The sequence below is a fragment of the Plodia interpunctella genome, chromosome 9, assembly GCF_027563975.2.
Source record: "Plodia interpunctella isolate USDA-ARS_2022_Savannah chromosome 9, ilPloInte3.2, whole genome shotgun sequence".
In the NCBI taxonomy this organism is placed as follows: Eukaryota; Metazoa; Arthropoda; class Insecta; order Lepidoptera; family Pyralidae; genus Plodia; species Plodia interpunctella.
Window position 1 is genome coordinate 3,183,175 of NC_071302.1, and position 20,373 is coordinate 3,203,547.

Here is a 20,373-nt window from a genome sequence, read left to right on the forward strand (position 1 = left end):
TAAATGACTTTATTTGAATGTAAACCTCATGAAACATTGTTTACTTATTCAAATATATATTGGAAGGTATGTAAACCTCTTCGAACGTTAATAGTTTAACATAGGAAGAGAAAAATTTGTCAAGTGGACATTCTTCAAAGAAGTTTGTACTTAGGTATCTCATGACTGTCCTCGTAATTTCACTACAAAGTCCTATCTACACGGATCATATTGTTTGACGTAAGATATCAATGACATCAATGAACGATAAGATATCGCCACGTAAAGATGACGAAGTGGGACAATCATTTTGCTATTTAACTAATTAATAACATGATCAATAATTCACACCAAAAACTACAGCCAAAATTATTTCATACTCAGGTGTTGGTTCAGGTATTCTTGTGTCTTACTTAATACTAAATTCCTTTTTATTTGCGTAAAATTTGACATGAGAGAATATTTTTTTTCTGTTTTATATGTATAGTTGTCAACTAAAAAAATATTTTCATACCCAACCCTAAAAATTCCATGGCTTCCTGTCTTATTCACGATCGATGTCAATGTTGCTTGTTACGTATATTGTGTAATTACGATGTTGTTTTTGTTTTTTTTTTAAGTTCAACTTGTATTTCACTACAGATGAAGACATTTTGCTATCAGTCAGATGTCCGGATTTAATAGATAGGTACTCTCGTTTTTCCGAAATACAAAAAAAAAATGAAATTAGAAAAAACAACTACTTACCTAGGTACTTACTATTTTTTTAACTTAAGTCTTGATTAGATATTGTTTTTTTTAAGTACTGTAGTCATATATTGAGAGGTGGCAATATATTATTTATAAAAAAAATATTGTCGCTTTATAATTATGTAATGCTAGAATAGGAAAGAAGGAAGGAAAGAAAATGCTGCTCAGTGCACGCACGGAAAAAAAATCGCGTGCTCCGGTTCGTTCAATTGAATAACTTTTTTTAGACGTATATATAACCTTGTATTCAATTGAGTTTAGTAACTAACTTTGATAATAATTAGCCTGTTTCTTTTTCCTCCGTTACTTTATAATTAACATGTTAATAAAAATGACTATGAAGGTTTTCTATGTTATAAGTTTGACGTGTGTGTGTGTATGTCTGTCCGTGACATCGTAGCAGCCAAACGACTGGAGCGATTTTGATCTTTTCTGTTAATTTAGTTTTTATTTATGAACTAGGGAATGCACGTATTTGAAGAGTGGCATATGCACGGCAGTAAGTAGAAAAGGCTGAAATTATGAAAAAAATTATAATGATTAATTTACAGTCGTATGTACCCCCCAAAAATGTGTTATATTGATACGATACGAACTCATTAAATCCCGTTTGATGTTAAACTGAGACCCTGAGTCACAAACAACGGTTTTACAGTGAACAAGTAATTAATCTCTTGAAGGGCATCCGGTGATCTGCTGAGTGCAATCAACCGGTCGTTGCATCGCTGCGTATGTTGCAGTCTGTCAGATGCGTCTTATTGTCTTATGAGACATGTATCCTTATGATAATGTTGCTAGGATAAAATATATCTTTTTTATTTTCATGTGTATACTATATACTATTATATTATTCTGTACTGATATTGTTTTTATATGGGCAATAAAAACATTTTGTATTGTGTTTTTTCATGATTCTCATTATTAATTTATTTAGATTTTTTCTCATATGTTACATGTATGTTTGTATGGGTTATATCATAAAAATAAAATCTACTTATCCTATTTTTTTTTACTTTGAACATTTGACGAGTTGGGTTTTGATTTGAACTACCATTTTAAAATGTTGTTTTTATTAATATTTATTACGTTTAATTTATTACAAAACAAATGATCTGGCTTCACACATTCAAAAATTTCTTCTTCATAGTCGTATTCCTCATGGCTGAGGGTCGTGGTTATTACGTGGAATGAAACACACACAACAACTTTCTTATCATTATTAATGGAGTGGTTTGCCATTGCCTTCTCCATTTCACACACAAGTTAATAAGAATCAACCAGTGCACAGGTTTCCTCACGATGTTTTCCTTCACCGGAAGCAAGTTGTGGTCGGTGAAAACAACTATACATGAGTCAGATTGGTATACAAACTCATGTGGCACGAGTAGGATTTCAACCTGGGACCTTTCGATCCACAGGCGGGCGTCTTAACCATTACACCACCACCGCAATTTAGATATAGGTACCATAATAAAATTATTACGTCAACATGTAAGAATGTGTGATCAGCGTTTGATGTCATGAAGTTAAAATTTATTTACAGTAAGTAGGTAGGTACATTATGTTCTGTGGTGAAAGAAAATCTCTTCCAGACAGCGTGTTTCTTTCTTTATCTGTTTACCTAAACGTTTTGATAGCTATAATAGTATCTATCAATTCTATAGTATAGCTAGCTATCACTGCAGATGATATCATTGTGGTTCAATTACAGGCGATAGGTATAGCTAATATGTTGTGACTGTACATAATACTTATTAAATTCTTTTGTTGTATACAGACAACAGGTAGGTATAGGTACGTATTACGTAACTATGCCTATATGTAGTCAAAGTGTTGATAATTATAGTATGGTGTAATTAATTGCCTTAGTAAAAGTTCAACTATTCTTTACACAACTTAATAGTAATAGAATAATACCCATCAGATTTTTGGTAACGTCTCAATTCGATTACTAGTTTTCGCTACGACATTATTGTATCTATACAAGAGACTAGTTACCCGGGGCTTCGCTCCGGTGGGAATTTTAAGATAAAAAATATAGCCTATAGCAATCTTGGATAATGTACCTTTCTAATGGAAAGATTTTTTTGAAATCGGTTCAATAGTTTCGAAGATTACCCGCCTCAAACATACAAACTCACAAACGCTTACCTCTTTATAATAATAGTATAGATAGCATACCTAGTTCAACGGACGGACGGAGAGACAGACATGACGAATCTATAAGGGTTCCGTTTTGCCATTTGGCAACGGAACCCTAAAAACTTGAAACTTCGCATAAAATGATGCACCCACTATACCGTATCTTACCACGTCGTATGTATATAATATGTATATTTCAACAACATATTATCATACAATTTGATAGGACAATGCGACATCCTACTCGAGACAATGTCTTATAAAGTGCAAGACCACGTCCACATCCACGCGGACCATTTATCACCGCCATTTTGTTTTTTATTTCGTTAAAAGGACTAAACAACTAATTAGAAAGGCTATTTTGGTCCAATTCTTAGAATGTTCGTTGGTTTAGTAGCTTGATTTAAAGGTTTTTAATGTTTGTTTGGTTTTTGATCATTGATTAGGTATGTGGTATTATTATATACTTATCTAACAGCCTAAAAGCATTCTTAAGTATTAAAGCTTAAAGGAGTTGTCTTTGACTCCTATAAAAGATAAAATACTTACCTATAGGTACACATTGCCAGGAGTGCCCAAAAACCTGTACTCGAGATAGGGTTGGCAGATCCAGGCTTATAATTTCCTGGACCTGTCTTGGGCCACGAACGTAATCAGTTTTGGTGTTCGATACGAGTTGAAACAACCTAGAACCATTGACTGTTATGCAAAAATGATTATTCTTTATTGCTTTCATAAATATAGATGTAATTAGTTTGTTTATTAACAACACATTTGCGATTCCGTAAAACTCGAAAGTCACATCACATCAAATCACTCATACTTGTCAAATAATTTCCTGGTCTTGACCGTTTTCTTTATTTTTCATTCTGTCAGTTACTTGCGATGTGATGTGATATTCAAGTAGTGTTGTGAACTGCTCCCAGCCGACGCTTGAGCAGTTTGTAAATACTTGAGTTGGCACCAACAAAACGCTCGAGTGCCGTTTTGAGTCAGATTCAGGGGGATATGAAATAGAAAACACGTAGCACGTCATTGCGTCCACACGGTTTAATTTTATTTTATACGAAACGTAGACGATATGAAAAAGAGGCAGCATGTGGACGTTAGGAACGTGAAAATATATTTGTCAAAATTGTGGAGTGAGTTTAGTTCAACTCGCCGACGCACCCGCAAGTGTAGCGCTAGTGCTCGAGTGAGTTTTACAGAATCCAAATTAGCCATATCCGACGTGAGTTTTTTGACGTCTCTTACATTGACTTACCAAATTACCAAAAAACTTAACATACCCTTACTTTGGCTAAGACTAATTAAAGACAAATTAACAAGTATAACAAAATGAAATAACACGCGAATGTGTGACTAGCTTTATTGAAGCGTGACACATGTAATCACGCTAAGCGCTAACCTGTCAATGTGTTTTTCAATATACTAAACTCTTACTTTCTATGAAAAGAAAATTAATGCCAAGTTGTCAGTTCACAACTAAAACAATCGTATGCATGTTTGACGTGTTGCAGTACCATATTCAACTTGACACATTGTGTTGGATAAAAATGATAATTATGAATTCTTGCTTGACTCATTGATTATTATATAATACTTAATAAAATGTATTTTATTTTTTATTGTAACTATACCATTTTGTCAACGTTTATTTATATAATTTGAAACATTTATTATTTATTTATTTTATATTATTTTATGAATAAACTGGCTGCGACCCGCGGTGTTAAGAACCCGCGATTTATCATTAGTTTTAATTATTTTAATAATAATTATAATATACTTTTTTAAATTTTTTTGCACAGTAGCGATATGTATTTTAGAAACCGCCATTGACTATCTGACTTTTTAACCAAATCTACCGGGAATCGCGTGAGCACCTACTTTAGGGATAAAAGTACCTTACTTAGTAGGTGCCTGAACATAGGGTATGCTATGTTAATCCAAGATATCAGCTACCTCTATACCAAATTTCATAAAAATTCGCCGAGCTGTTTGAGCATGAAGAAGTAACAACCATACAAAGTTTGGCCTTTATAACATTAGTGGGATGAACTAACTAGCTTGACAGACGGACATACAGACGAACAAAGAGGTGGTCCTATACAGGTTTCATTTTTACCAGAAACATAAGTTTTACAAGAAAAAAAAAACGGTTTTTGGGATTCCATACGTCAATTGAGGTTATTTACTATTTACATGTTCACCAGTCGCATAATGATTAAATTAAAAAAATGGTGACTTATAATATCTAAAGCTAAGTGCATTAACTTCGTGATGGGTGGTATTTTTTTGAGATGAGAAGGTCTTTTAAGCTTATCTCTTGAATGATTGATTGCTAGGCTGCTGACAGGATGGCTTTGTTAGTTGTGATTTAGCTGGTTATAGGACTGACATACTGTGTTACTACCTATTATAATGTGCTCTTTATAAGTAATGAAAGGTAAGTGACCAATACCTTCATACTGTAATTACGTATCTAATATTTTCAAGTATTATTTTTTTATTTCTGAATATTTCGTGATTTTTTTATGTAGTAGAATTCAACTTATATGCGATATTGTGTAATTGAATTCTTCCTTTTTCTGATATTTATCTCTTCTCCGTTACTTTTCGTATTTTTTAACAAAGTATGGCTTGAAGGAATTTTATGTATTTGGGCATAATTTTATATTTATTTTGTAACTATTCCGATACTTCTTACTTAGTCGTTTCTGTAAATTATTCAAAAAATAATCATCATTCACTTACATGTGTCAAACGAGTAGTTACCAATTTACAATCGAATCATAATTTTTCACTGAAGAAATGCGCACCCAGTATTTATAATATAATCCTGTATCAACACGGTACCACCTATGTATTTATTACATAATCGTATGTAATGTGAGCAATTCCGTCACGGTGTGTGGAAGGAGAACCAGTACAGACTGCACCACGTTTGACAGGATATATGTTCAAAATATAGAGAACTTCGAAATGGTGCTTTGTTAATATCTTTACAATCTTCTGTATGTTGTTTTTTAGTCAAATTGAAAGAAAAAAGAATATTTTTTATAAAAATAATTAATGCCTGAAGAGATGGTGGCTCAGTGGTTAAGACAGTCTGCCTATGATCGAAAGGTTTCAGAATCTAATCCTATTCGGCTACATGAGTTTGTATACCAATCTGTTTCATAGACTACCATTTGTTTCCGGTGAAGGAAAACATCGTGAGAAAACTTGCACATTGGTGGATTAGTGTGTATGCGACTAATTGCCACTAGATGGTTGTAGGTATAGTTGTAAAAGTTATGTCAGATGCCTTTAGATCTCCTTTAGATTCTCATGGGAGTAAGCAGACGGAGTCCACTTACCACGATCGTGACAAATCTCACTTGCCTCAACTATACTCTTCATACAATGTATTCCGGCAATATCTTCCTTACGAAGTAGATCCGCGATCAGATCAAAAAGATACAAGTCTATAATAATAACAATTTATTGACGATAACTAAGCAGCCGTTGCATTAGCAGCAGTTCCATTCCCGGCTGGTGTGGTAGAAGCGGCGGTAGTGGATGCAGCAGTGGTGGTTGCACTGCTCTCTCCTATCCACGGGAACAGGGACAGCAACAGCGATGAGCCCAGAGAATGCACCGTCAGGTTCATGCCGTTTGATGGTGCTGAAGAAGTAAATATAATGTTGATGATTTTTATGTAAATACTTAAAAGTTACCATTTACATAGCGTCGTCCATATAATCACATACAAGCACATAGCGTTACATACCAAGTCATTTAAAGGAAAATGTCACCAGTAGTAGTATTATCTAATAAAAACTTAATCGAAAAGAGAGATTCTGTAATTATTATAGTTCGGCTCATAGTATTATCACATAAAGTCTGTGCTTTGTCTTCTCTTACAAAAACTGTGGAGTCAAAAAGGGGCATATACCTATAACCTGCATTAATATATACATATTATTAAATTTCGAAACGTAACGCGTTTTACCGGTTCTTCATCAAAATTATTTTTGTCTCATGGTAATGATAGCCACAACAATTATCTTCGTTGTATTTCTGTATCGAGTACAAACATCTGACATTACAATTTCAGCGAGTTTATCATGATTTTCAAGTCGTTTATATTTGTTCAGTCAGTAAATCTTGTCGGTGTTTGACTATAGTATATCATTAACACAGATTTTATTGCCTAACCGTACTGCAAAAGTATCAAGAAATAATAATGTTTTAAGTATTTATAACTCCTTTCTCCCACTATGTACAATATCCAAGTCTTTGGTCCTTTAAATGTAGTTGTGAAATATTTAACTTACGTATTAATAAGCTGACTTCTTGTGGTTGATCATTGCTAGGTGCTACAGACGACTGTGGAGTAGCTTCTGGCTTGCTGGTTTCCTCAGAACTGTCAAAAATAGATAGTATGTCGTCTAAGAATGAACCGCCACCGGAATCGTCGTCATCGCCGTAGTCACAAAATAGTGGACAGAATAAAGAGCTTCCAAATATGGGCTGAAATATTAATACAGGATTAGTGTTTGACGTTTTCGTGACATATTCAAAAGAACAATTATCACGACGCCAGTCCACGTTAAGGTCCTGGGTTTGATTTATAGCGTGGTAAAAATTTGTATCTCTGTCTACAGTAGAGCTTATTGTGCGGATCGTTGAATGTTGACCATTTATTTATATGATTAAACTAGATTTTTCAAAATAGAAAACATCCTAAAAATCGTCAATACGATAAATTAAGATTTTGTTCGTTCTAGATATTAGTAGAAAATAAACTCTTGTATTTTGTTTACAAGATATGCTCAGTAATGATATGATCTAAATATTAATAGTGTATAACTCCATCTCAAGATATAAATAATAAAATTGTATTATAGTATAAAAGTAAAATCCTATATAGGTCATAAGAATCAAAGTAGGAATGCAAAAAGTAAATTACCTACCACATGTTTTACAAGAACAATTAAATACATTATGCCAATTTCTTGAAGCGTAAATTATTTTTATTTGCTCAACAATACTTTACGACCTAGGATGACAATTAGCTCCCATGAGAATATGAAACATGTTGACATTCATTCTATCAGGGTCTAAACTAATTTAAAAAAATATTATGAATAGTTATCATAATACTAATATTATGTCATATATTCATATGACAGAAAACAGTTCTTATAATCTTGTGGCAAGCTTTAGCTTAAAATCACTTCTATTTCACAGATAAATACGTTACTAGATATTTTAGGATAATATATGAGAAATAAACATAACACACCGTTGCAAAAGTTCTTTGAAACAGCACGAGTAACACCAAGAAATAAACACACGTTTTAAATTCGGCCATGTTTGTTCTGTTATGGGGAATGACTAAAAACTTCCAACGTTCGCGTCACTTATATTCTGAAAGTTTGAATTAGATAATGAAGGATGTTTTGACATCCATAGAGTAAGAAACTGAACACATGTAGAAAGAAATTATGTGAAATTTGGAATAAAAATAAATTAAATTGCGGTAATAAAAATCTACCTATTATCAATACTTACATAATTTCGAGATAGTACTTAGTGTCTACTTTAATGAGTAAGTGATTGTTAAGAAAGAATTATATTTCTTAAAGAATTTCAGTATTTATTTCTGGGACTGCATTGTATACGAAAAAATACTACATGTGTAAAAAAGGTGTAATAAAAACGCTCTAGACAAAATAAATATCGACATGGATATTCTGTTTTTAAAATAATCTATGAAAAACTTCGCCTTCAAAATAATTGTGAAAATTCATAGTCCGTCATGTACTGTTTTATTTAAACACGTATTGTTTCCAGTTTGACACGGTCAGCACTGAATGTTAAAACAATAACGTAAGTTTGTACGTAGCTATAGATCGCGGCGGGCCTAGACGTCTTCCCTGCGGCATACCAATTAGCATTGGAGTATTCGTGCCCTATCGTTATTTGTAGGTAACATTGACATGTGTTTCATTCTATACGGCTATAGCCGTAAAAAATTTTATTGTCCCATGCTAGATGCCTTGTTCTTGTGTTTTTTTATCCTTGAAACGCATGTTGAATAGGTCAGTGGTGAATCTCCTTTTGAAATTTATGATACATAAATGTTAGGTGTTATATAAACGCAATACTAATACCTGTTAAATATAAATTATATGGGTGTCGGGTATTTTGTTAGCACTCATTTCTCTTTGATCCACCGACTAGGATCTACTGGTGGATCACAGGATTTTTTTCTTTGATCCACTGTTAGATCTAAGTTTACTTTTGACAATATCCTTCTATTGATTTGGTTCGGTTGTAAATAAAAAGATTTAAAGTAAACATTTTATTTCATAAATTACTCATAGTCTTTTTCTAGTCTTTTAATATCAGTTATTGCCTTTATTTTTATAAAATCTTATTGGGTAAATACATTACTGATTCATATTTTGTTATTTACAATATGAGCTACGTCTTTTGTATTGTGTGTTGCTAGGTGATCGCATACTATAGAATTGTAATTTAATGCTGAAACAAATGAAGTAACAAAATCATGATATTTTTAAACAATACCTACGCACATTTATAAACAAAGCGACGTTGAAGTGAATGATGATATGAGCTGTAATATGCATAATTATATGCGATAAATTTTAATCTCCTAATGAACAGAACTTTCCTAATCAGGTGACATATATAGCAAGTTAACTAAGAAGCAAAATCACTAATAATGCAATGAAGAGTGCTTAAAATGATGTGCGCATAAATTGTAATTTGCTTTTAGTGACCAAGTCCAATATTGTAACTGATTCCTGGTTTCCTGGGGATCTTGCTGTTGACTTCAACCAGGATCGGGGAGAAGTCAGGACGAGCTGGTTGGGATTTGCAGTCGTTGTGCGAAATTGGGAACACGTAATTTACGTCCACGTCGTATCTGGAAATATTGAAAAAGGATTGATCATGGTTAGAATGTTTGGGTCGTTTAAATGGCTGTGTATGATGATGATAAAGATTGAAGTTAAAAACAATGGCGTGTCTTGGACTTGTTTGCTGTCAAAAATTTAGAGATCCTGGTATGTTATCGTATTTATGTTGTTATCATATAAATCTTGTTATTTACGTCAAGTAGGTACTTTGTTTTCATATTTCGTATAGATTCTTCTCATTTTTAGTCTGTCTAAAAGAACCTATTTTTTTTGTTAAATAAATCTGTGGTTCGTTAGTTATTGTTAGTTCGTAGGTTCGAAATTATATTGTTGTCTACCAATTTAAAAAGTTCCCATTTTTTTTGAGAAATACTTTCATCCCTCCAAATAGGTAGATGAATAACATTAAGAAATTGTATCAGGAAAGAATAGTATACCTACTTACCTAGAAATAAAAATACAATTGATGTGATTCCAATTTCAGAAGAAAGTTACCCACAAAATTAAAAAGAACGGGCACTTTCCTAAGTTAAATTCCCTCTCAAATAAATTACTAAACTTCACTTATCGCAATTTGGCATCGATACCAAAATACGTATTGGCCTATTGCCATCGCTGTATCAGGGCAACTTGAACTGGTTTCCGATATAAATGGGCCCATATTATTTAATATTTCTGGTTCCGAGCTGACATAGGATTTAATCGTTTACCGAGAAAACTTATAGACATGTGGCGTGTGGTTCCGCCCTAGAATAAGACCACCTCATATCCTCCCGTAGATATTTTACAAGATGCTTAAGGTAGGACCTATACATAACGTTGGCATTTGATAGGGAACGACTTGCATTCCTAAAGAATGTTTACGTCATGCTGCAGTCGTAAAATTACAGCCACAGTCTTCAAAATTGTAATGTTTGTTTCTTTGCTTTGACCCTCGCATTTCTAAACCACCACTGTTGAGAAGAAATGCCAAAAGAAACTGCATTAAACAATGACTACGGGATTACCATTATTGTTTCTTACATAATAACAGGCAGCCTAGGTCGATTTGCCAGGTGGTATTGAATATTCTATCTCATGTGGCTACGCTAACCACGCATCTACAGTTTTCTCTGTCTTTGAATTTAATAAGGTAATGCGTATGTGTAGAAGCTTTGCTATCAGTAGGTAATGAAACGGTTTTCTTATAAGACATAATTAAGCCTGCAGACATAAATACGATAGGTACTTTTTTGTTTACCTACTAAACGAGCACGTACCTACCTTTTTAATGCCCGCTGTCATATCAACATGACTATAATCGTGGGATGCGAAAGTTTAAAAGTTGTTTTATCTTAAATTCATTATACTTAGGTAAGTTATTTATCGTAATATCTTGATATTGAATGATACTTATAAAATAGTATATTTAGCCCTTGATATGAATATAAGTAGGTGCTTAGTTATCATTAAGAAATTGTATCAGGAAAGAATAGTATACCTACTTACCTAGAAATAAAAATACAATTGATGTGATTCCAATTTCAGAAGAAAGTTACCCACAAAATTAAAAAGAACGGGCACTTTCCTAAGTTAAATTCCCTCTCAAATAAATTACTAAACTTCACTTATCGCAATTTGGCATCGATACCAAAATACGTATTGGCCTATTGCCATCGCTGTATCAGGGCAACTTGAACTGGTTTCCGATATAAATGGGCCCATATTATTTAATATTTCTGGTTCCGAGCTGACATAGGATTTAATCGTTTACCGAGAAAACTTATAGACATGTGGCGTGTGGTTCCGCCCTAGAATAAGACCACCTCATATCCTCCCGTAGATATTTTACAAGATGCTTAAGGTAGGACCTATACATAACGTTGGCATTTGATAGGGAACGACTTGCATTCCTAAAGAATGTTTACGTCATGCTGCAGTCGTAAAATTACAGCCACAGTCTTCAAAATTGTAATGTTTGTTTCTTTGCTTTGACCCTCGCATTTCTAAACCACCACTGTTGAGAAGAAATGCCAAAAGAAACTGCATTAAACAATGACTACGGGATTACCATTATTGTTTCTTACATAATAACAGGCAGCCTAGGTCGATTTGCCAGGTGGTATTGAATATTCTATCTCATGTGGCTACGCTAACCACGCATCTACAGTTTTCTCTGTCTTTGAATTTAATAAGGTAATGCGTATGTGTAGAAGCTTTGCTATCAGTAGGTAATGAAACGGTTTTCTTATAAGACATAATTAAGCCTGCAGACATAAATACGATAGGTACTTTTTTGTTTACCTACTAAACGAGCACGTACCTACCTTTTTAATGCCCGCTGTCATATCAACATGACTATAATCGTGGGATGCGAAAGTTTAAAAGTTGTTTTATCTTAAATTCATTATACTTAGGTAAGTTATTTATCGTAATATCTTGATATTGAATGATACTTATAAAATAGTATATTTAGCCCTTGATATGAATATAAGTAGGTGCTTAGTTATCGAGTTATTTGTTTTATTTTCTCTTGATTCTAGCAATTTTCACAACTCTTACCATTTTTCCTATTTTTTAAATGGAAAATGACGGTAAATTTTTTAATTTACTTCCACTAAAATTTAAGTTACTAACCCGTCTTTGGTGACTATGTATAAATTTCGATATGTAAACCAAATTTCAATACAATCGGTCTAGCAGTTTCGAAAAAAAATATGTAATAAACGAAAATGAAAATATCACAATACGTGCACCTAAGTATATAATCAAGGTACGGAACACTCACCGCGTGAGTTCCACTGTCATGACATGACGGATTTATTTTTCGTAAGTATAAGGACTTTTTTTGCAAATTACCTCGGCAGTTTATCCCTTAGATAGGCCATGACATTTTTGGGCAACGTCGTTTTCCTGGACAGAACGAAGGCACTCAGGTATCTAGCACCCTCTCTCTGCTCAGCGCAATGGAGAAGCAACGCCCAAGTCTTATACTCCGTGTCCAGTACATAAGTGTTATATATACCGTCGTCTGAAAAAATAATGGAAAGAACAATTAAATACATATATATCGTCATATCTTTCAATTACATAAGAAAGAGAAACATATCTTAGTCTTTGAAACGAAACAATAGATGGCAGGTATATAATTCTCATCTCCAATTAATACAGATACTTATAAGGCAACTTGTAACCTCCGCCCGCATGAAATTCCCACGAACTTATCTAACTTGTTCTGTACTCTGGTTCTCCCCTATATAATTAACTTTGAGGCAGATGATATTGGTGACGCCAAAAGTTTATTCTACTTACAGGTGATCTCAGAATGAGTCCAGTGAGCGGGCTCGTTGAGGTCCACGCGCCAAGTGATGTTGCCAAGGAGATTCTCCCCTAGAGGGTCATCTGCGAAGCGGTAGGTGAAGTTCATGGTGACACCTGGGGTCCATTCTACGGTGCCATCTGTAGTATGATAAAATTAAATACGACTTGACAACATAGATACATTAATTTAATATGAATGTATGAAAGTTATAAATGTATGTATGAATGAAACTAGATGTTGCCCGAAGATTTATAACTTATTTTTAACTAGATTTATTCCAAATTTCATCAAAATCGGCTCAGTAGTTTAGTCGTGAATACATGACGACAGACTTTCGCAAGTATGAAAACTAAATGATTGTTTTAAGTATTTGTTAATTCTCATTTTTAAATAGCTGATAAAAGCGCCTGATAAAATAGGAGAAGAAATGATGGAAAATTTAAACATGTGTTTAAACATTAATTAACTATGAAAACTTTCTACGTTTCAGTGATTTCGTCAATTTCAGCAAATTTTTTATGTCCTTTCACATGAATTAAATATTTTTTGCGATAAAAAGACCCCTAGGTAATATATGTTCTGCCCAAGTATCTACCTACCAAATTTAATTGAATTCTGCCCAGTAGATTTTTTGTAATGTACAAACTTTCGCATTTGTTGTAAGTATTCTAAGTAAATAACTCGAAAAAATATTTTTTAAATTATTGGATGCGCCCCTTCTGTTATGAGAGCATAGCACCTACCTTCAGCTTGAACGTGATCATCTTGGGAGAGGACGGCTTGCATACAGCTGTAGGATAGGGCTTCCTCTTCGCTAGCATAGTACTCCACTACGAACCAGTCACCAAGAATCTGGAATAAAATATTAACGGAGATACAGTATCACATCTTTATCCCGTACGAGGTAGAAAGAACAATGTTATGAGAAACTTGAAGGCCGCGTTGTTTGGTGGGCTTTTTGGTGATATTAAATTGTGACAGGTTACCAACATCTCCAGTTTATAGTCCCTTCCTTGGATTAAATTTTGCAATCTGCGCAAAAGGAAAAGCAGTTGGTAGATTCTTAAATTTTATTGTGATCCTGGCCTAGACTAGCAAAATACGGGGAATAAAAAAAAAACGGGAATTTTTTTTTCATACAACATGCTTAAAAAATGATATAATTTTTTAAAAAACAAATACGGAAATAAAATATTTTAAAAACTTGTATATTTATTTTTTCTTCACATCTAATATAGGTATCCTAAATAATTTTAGGCGGCATAAGTGCGGAGACAAAAGATTGCTTATGATTTTATCACAGGCTCAAGCATTGGGAAAAATACAAACAGATATTATTTATCGATACTCTTGCTTTTGAATTGTTTTTCTAATGAGTCTATACTCATACTATACTAAATTTATGTGTGACAATGTAATCCAAGTAGTCATTAAACCTATAATAGTATAACTTGGATTACATTATATTATTTCTGGATAAGTAGTTACGGAGTAATGGTGGACGACAAAGAAGAAGTTTTATAAGTACGTTTGGAATAATAAAATTCTATCTTATGTACCTACAACTTAGGTATGTCTTTTACGGTGGGCACAGAGCAAAGAGTTGTGAAATTTGAAAGATACGTTTAGCTAGTTATCGTGTTTATGGAATTGAGATTTTAAAATAGTTACAGGTTACTAGCCCATCCTAAATAATATTACTATAAATGCGAAAGTAAGTTTGTTTGTTACCTCTTCACGCTTTACCTACTCAACCAGTCTTTTTGGAATTTTGGATAAGTACATGTAGTTTAAAGTATGGATTAATATGCGTGCCAACGGTCTGACAACTAGGGATGCCGACAACCGTTCGTAGTGGAGATGAAAAAGTAAGAAAGCGGACCTGGGCTCCGATGCTCAAAGTCTGAGGAAGAAACTCCGGAATACGCTCAAATGAGAGAAAGTAATTTGAAGTAAGAAGGAAGAAGAACATAGGCTACCGCACTGCTTCCGTGGGAAAGTCACGCTAGACAGAGCAGAGACAGTCAAAATTCAGCTAATTGCCTATTATGTGCCTATTACATAGTAGGTACACATTATTATACTGTTCCTTTATGTAGAATCTCCAGTTGATAATCTAATCCCTTTTACAATAGGCTAGTTGCCAATTTTTTGTTTTGATGACTATTCGAAGGCTCATATATCATTAGAAACACCAGTGAAAAAATACTGTGATAATTACAATACTTTCAAAGATACGACAAAAATAAAATCACACATTTTTGGACTCGTCCAAACGCTCCATACTAAATGACACGAACAAGTGACGTCACAACGTGCGAAAATGTTCGCGAAGAAAGATATGATTTGTTCGACAGCTACATTAAATATTACGTTTATTGTGATGATTTCTTAATAAAAGTCGTTACAAAATGTTTGTTATTTATGATGGTTAAATTTATTTGTATAATTTCATACTTTTTGAAAATGGACTTTCCGACCAACTTTAAATCTTCTTATATAGTTCCAGCTGCATTGTTGCAGTCTATGAGTTATAACAATGATCCTAAATATGTCTGTTTTATCTAGATTATACATATTTTTTACAATTCTCTGACCTTGGCAACTACTTGTGCGGGTGGAGTAATAGCTGGAACATTCTCTGTATATAGCTCCCAGACCGACCTAAACATATAAATAGGTACTTAATATTAAACCGCCTCAACTATTATTTACATAGTAAGTTAACCTGCAATAGAAAGTGAAACTATAATAACATGTCCGGACAAATTGTCCCATAGAACAAGTATTACTTAGCTTTCGAAGGAGTGTACCTATGTAAATACAACAATGAAATATTGAATAATGTATGCTAATGTATACACATTGAGCTATCACATACACACCTGTTTTGTTGGTGGGGTAATTAATATTTTTTTCTCATTTCGTATTTACGACGTCCGCGGTGTAGTGGTCACCACACACGCCCGCTATCTGGGGGTCCTGGGTTTGATTCCCAGCGCGGGCAAGTATTTGTAACTGAGATCACGAATATTTTACTGCAGTTCCGGGTATACCCGTTTCTGTGTTGCGATACAAGCTTGGTGGTTCATCTTTCTTCCCTTATTTATTTATTTGTAGTAGTAACTTATGGTATGGGTGAGACAGGGCCTGTTTCACCACTTTCTGATAAAATATAATATTGTAATCCGACAGATAGACTAACTTCTAGATAAATCTGCATTATGTGACTGGCCTAGCCCTAGCCAACACTTGGGAAACACAATTTTTAACGCTATCTATACGATATGATACATTTAGGTAATCTGACAGATAAACTAACTTCTAGATAAATCTACCTGATGTGATTAGTCAGTTAACCATATCCTACGCTGATACACAATTTTTAACGTTATCTATATGATATGTTACATTTAGGCTATCTGATACTTTATCAACAAGCGGTGCAATAGCCAACCGGCCCTTGATGTAGGTACTTACTACGTTTATTTAAAGTAATTAAAAGTCAATTAATTACTTTTAATGTTAGTATATAATACATATTACTTGTAAGGCAAATATAATATATATTACTTGTAAGGTACCTACATTGTGTTTTCATGTGATGGCCAAGTCGATCTATTTATTAAAAACCTAAAAGATTTTAAATATTGATATGATAATAACTTGCGTATAACTTAAGACAGAAGGTCCCTTATGTAGGGACTAAATAAATTAATCGACTTGGTATTACATGGATCTCACAACTTTTTACGGTAGAAAATCTGAGCTGCGAGACTTGGGTTTTTTACAGCATGTTTTTGATGGCATTGAGATTATAAGATTTGCCTCAGATTAATTTAGAAATCAAAATAAAAAATATATCGTTTTTTAATAGAGAATGCTAACTATCTGTACCGCTATGCAACTGGTACGATAGTATGTATGTTAGTATATCTTATAGTCTGGCCTTGAAATATAATATGCAAAAAATATAAATACTCAACGATTTAATCTAGAACGAAGAATTCAACGATTTCATTTGTAAAAAAAAATAATTATATTAATATATATATTAGGACAAATCACACAGATTGAGCTAGCCCCAAAGTAAGTTCGAGACTTGTGTTATGGGATACTAACTCAACGATACTATATTTTATAAATAGATACATATATAAATAGACATCCAAGACCCGGGCCAATCAGAAAAAGATCATTTTCCATCATGACCCGACCGGGGATCGAACCCGGGACCTCTCGGTTCAGTGGCAAGAACTTTTACCGCTGCGCCACCGAGGTCGTCAATTAATGCATATTATTCCTGTCACTATTTCAGAATCTCTATAATTGAATTTCTTTTCCTGCTGGAAAATATCCCTTTATGGGATAAGTCCGTCGTTCCTATTTTATTTCTGCATAGATCAACAAAAACTAAGATTTCTGTAATTAACGCTATCCAGCTAAAAGTGGTGTACGCGAGTTGCGCGACTACACTTTCATAAGTAACTAGATGTTGCCCGGGGCTTCGCTCCCGTGGGAATTTTGAGATAAAATATAGCCTATAGTAATCTTGGACAATGTACCTTTCTAATGGTGAAAGAATTTTTGAAATCGGATCGGTAGTTTCGGAGATTACCCGCTTCAAACATAGAACTCACAAAGTTACAAACACACAAACGCTTATCTCTTTATAATAATAGTATAGATAAAAGCATGATGCTGCGTCAGTCCAACTGCTATTCCAACTATTTTCCCCAAAAACATTATCCTTCTAAATAATCCCACCAATATTATAAATGCTAAACTTTCAGAAAGTTTGTTATTCAATTACGCTAAATCTATTTCACAGCACAGCTTTCGCTGAAATTTGGTACACGGGTAGAATGTAAGCTACTATTTCAGGTGTGTTACCAAATTTCAAAGCGATAGGGTACTATCCCGAAATTCCTACGAGAGCGAGGCCCCGGGTCATAGCTAGTTAAATCTAATCCAATGTCGTAGGCAATTTACTTTTCACTTTTCTCTCCTTGCACAATAAATTGCCAATACTTTAATCAATACGGAGCTTTCTATTAGGAAATAGATTCGGACATTGCAAATTAAATAATATAAATAAAATGTACTCAAAGTTGACGTGTTGGAAGTTATTAATGGTGGACATTCGCTATCAATCATGTGCGTCCGGCGCCTACGCATCGTAAAACACAGTATTATGTTGTAATGCTTAATGGGAATAATATTAATATTGCAATACATATATATAGTTGTGTATGTATATTTTTTATAAACTTATAAGATTATAAGTTTGAAATTGATGATTTTCTTTTCGCCGTAGCCGCTTCTTCTTCACCAGCGCAGCGCATTGGAAGTAGATACTTTATTTGTTTTAATTTTTAGCTTGAAACCTTTATCAGATAAATCTGTTCAGTATACTCTACGTGAAACAGTAACTAAGATCACAAACTAGTATCAATAAAATTATCGTATAGTGCGGGATCCTACGAAATGGCAAAAGTACTTGACATCGCAAATAGATACAAATGCTACTGCTATTTGTTGTAAAAGAACGTATATTTTATAGGAAACTTTTTCACTTGTATGAACCCTGGTGTTACCGGGATAAGGGGTGATAAATACGCGACCTTAATTTTGTTTTATTTCAGCCTATCTTCGAACTGCCGCAAATAGTGATTCGGTATGCGTAATGCGTAGCTGCGATGAACTTTTACTTAACTTTAGAACATCGACAGACCTGTCTTGAAAGAAATGGAACCTATTCGTATAATTATAAAAAAATATGAAGTTATGAAATATGAAGTTGTTAAAATGATTTATAAGCTCTAAATTATTATCCTATATACGTTTTATCTCGAAATTCCCTCGGGAGCGAAGCCCTGCTGCGTAGCTAGTACACTTATATACCAAACATATGAAGATTAGCAAATGTGAGAAAAATATGATTTCTGGTTTTACAAGATCGACGTTAAGTGTAGGTTTTTTCAAATTTATTTCACTTGAAAATCTTCTAGCAGTTGAGGTAATGAATATTAACTGCAAATAGCACTAATCACTTGCAAACTCATTTCAAAAAAATAAATAAACTCCCACCTGTGAAAGGTCGAAATGCGGAACAGCCCTCACTTCAGGACACTTTCTTTTATCCACATATTTGCCGAAAACCGCACTGACAAGTACAAAACAAAACACTACCTTCAACATTTTAAAACAAACTGACGTCCAATCCGTAATGTCGAACTAACAAAACATCAGTTATCAATGTATGGGACTAATGCAGGACGGCTACAGAATACATTATCAATGACTCATTTTTTTTTTGCTCCTCTGTAGATGTGTTCGGGAGTTTTAAATACGTTTACCGTAATAGTGTTATTGTGATCAATGGGATATTGGTTTGCTAGACCAATAAGGAAAATAGAGGACAATATATGTTTTCCTAGGTGTGATCCAATAGGTATAACGTCATTTTTAAAAATTGTTTTAATGATTTAGTTAAAATTGATTACAAATAAATGAATTAATTAGTTACATGTAGTCCGCGGCTTCCTGTGGATATTTTTTAAGTTTGATAAATGTTAATTCTCTTAATTTATCATTTTCATGTAAAAATCATCAATTACCTCTCTCTCTCTCTCTCTCTCTCTCTCATATAGCGTGTTCCCGGTTGCATTCGGGGCTGTGAAGCTGTAAAGCCCAGCGGCAGCGCAAAAAATAAACCTCTAACTTGGCTGTGATTTTACAACGGGCCGCTTGCCTGACGTCAAGAATGTTAAAGTTGCCAAGCTGCCTAGGCTCTGTATCCCTTAGTCGCCACGTAGGTACAAGGAGTCCTCTAGGGCGGAACCATATGTCGATAATCTAATGATAATGATTACCGTCAAATCTTTATTATGTTTGTAAGCTTATATTTCGAGGCAAAACGTGGCGTAGCGTATTAAAAAAATTGTTATTAAAATTATCAAATCAAACTGAACACATTATACTCATATGAAACTCAATAAAACCTAAAACATATCAATAATCGTTCTTAATTTTCTGCATCAGACGCAAGACTGCGCGTTGTACGATTTGAAATATCATAAAAATCACAAGATTACACCGACTCTGGTAAGATATCCTTTTTAATGATGTCAAAATGATAAATATTTAAATTTTAATTAGATTCGTGATTTTCGAAAGAAGACGCCGTTATTTCGAGACGTTTGGCATTGATTTTAGAAATCAGACTGGACTTTTCAAAATTCGAATATTGTCTAATTTTTATTA

At 33.7% G+C, this 20,373-nt stretch overlaps 2 protein-coding genes and 1 long non-coding RNA gene across 4 annotated transcripts; 1 reads left to right on the forward strand and 2 right to left on the reverse strand.

Annotated features, from left to right (window-relative positions):
- Positions 1–6,344: 6,344 nt before the first annotated feature.
- Positions 6,345–8,307, reverse strand: LOC128672530 (uncharacterized). Of its 2 annotated transcripts, none has more exons than XM_053749748.2 (3): positions 8,165–8,307; positions 7,194–7,389; positions 6,345–6,540 (listed from the first exon to the last, which is right to left on the reverse strand). In XM_053749748.2, exons 1-3 carry the CDS (start codon positions 8,231–8,233, stop codon positions 6,371–6,373), a joined length of 435 nt encoding a protein of 144 aa, XP_053605723.1. In that variant the 5' UTR covers positions 8,234–8,307; the 3' UTR covers positions 6,345–6,370. The 2 variants fall into 2 exon arrangements, with proteins under 2 accessions (XP_053605723.1, XP_053605724.1); XM_053749749.2 differs by lacking the exon at positions 8,165–8,307 and adding an exon at positions 7,833–8,071.
- A 904-nt stretch (positions 8,308–9,211) lies between these two features.
- On the reverse strand, positions 9,212–19,364 carry Karl (karl). The gene is made up of 5 exons (XM_053749746.2): positions 19,198–19,364; positions 13,851–13,959; positions 13,098–13,244; positions 12,645–12,816; positions 9,212–9,814 (listed from the first exon to the last, which is right to left on the reverse strand). The coding sequence occupies exons 1-5, from the start codon at positions 19,306–19,308 to the stop codon at positions 9,661–9,663; spliced, it is 693 nt and encodes a 230-aa protein (XP_053605721.1). The 5' UTR covers positions 19,309–19,364; the 3' UTR covers positions 9,212–9,660.
- Positions 19,365–19,401: 37 nt separating this feature from the next.
- Positions 19,402–20,122, forward strand: LOC135309783 (uncharacterized). Its single transcript, XR_010369990.1, has 2 exons — positions 19,402–19,561; positions 19,761–20,122. It is a non-coding gene; the product is annotated as an uncharacterized LOC135309783 (long non-coding RNA).
- The last annotated feature ends 251 nt before the right edge of the window (positions 20,123–20,373 follow it).

Bases quoted from the DNA above. Each gene is read 5' to 3' on its own strand.
- Karl (XM_053749746.2), bottom strand. From the start codon at position 19,308: ATGTTGAAGGTAGTGTTTTGTTTTGTACTTGTCAGTGCGGTTTTCGGC. The intron at 13,245-13,850 runs GTAGGTGCTATG...ATCATACTACAG, and splicing joins TGATCACGTTCAAGCTGAAG to ATGGCACCGTAGAATGGACC. The intron at 9,815-12,644 runs GTAATTTGCAAA...CAATATTTCCAG, and splicing joins CTAAGGGATAAACTGCCGAG to ATACGACGTGGACGTAAATT.
- LOC128672530 (XM_053749748.2), bottom strand. From the start codon at position 8,233: ATGGCCGAATTTAAAACGTGTGTTTATTTCTTGGTGTTACTCGTGCTG. The intron at 7,390-8,164 runs GTGTGTTATGTT...TTAATATTTCAG, and splicing joins TTCAAAGAACTTTTGCAACG to CCCATATTTGGAAGCTCTTT. The intron at 6,541-7,193 runs GTAAGTTAAATA...TTACTTCTTCAG, and splicing joins AGAAGTCAGCTTATTAATAC to CACCATCAAACGGCATGAAC.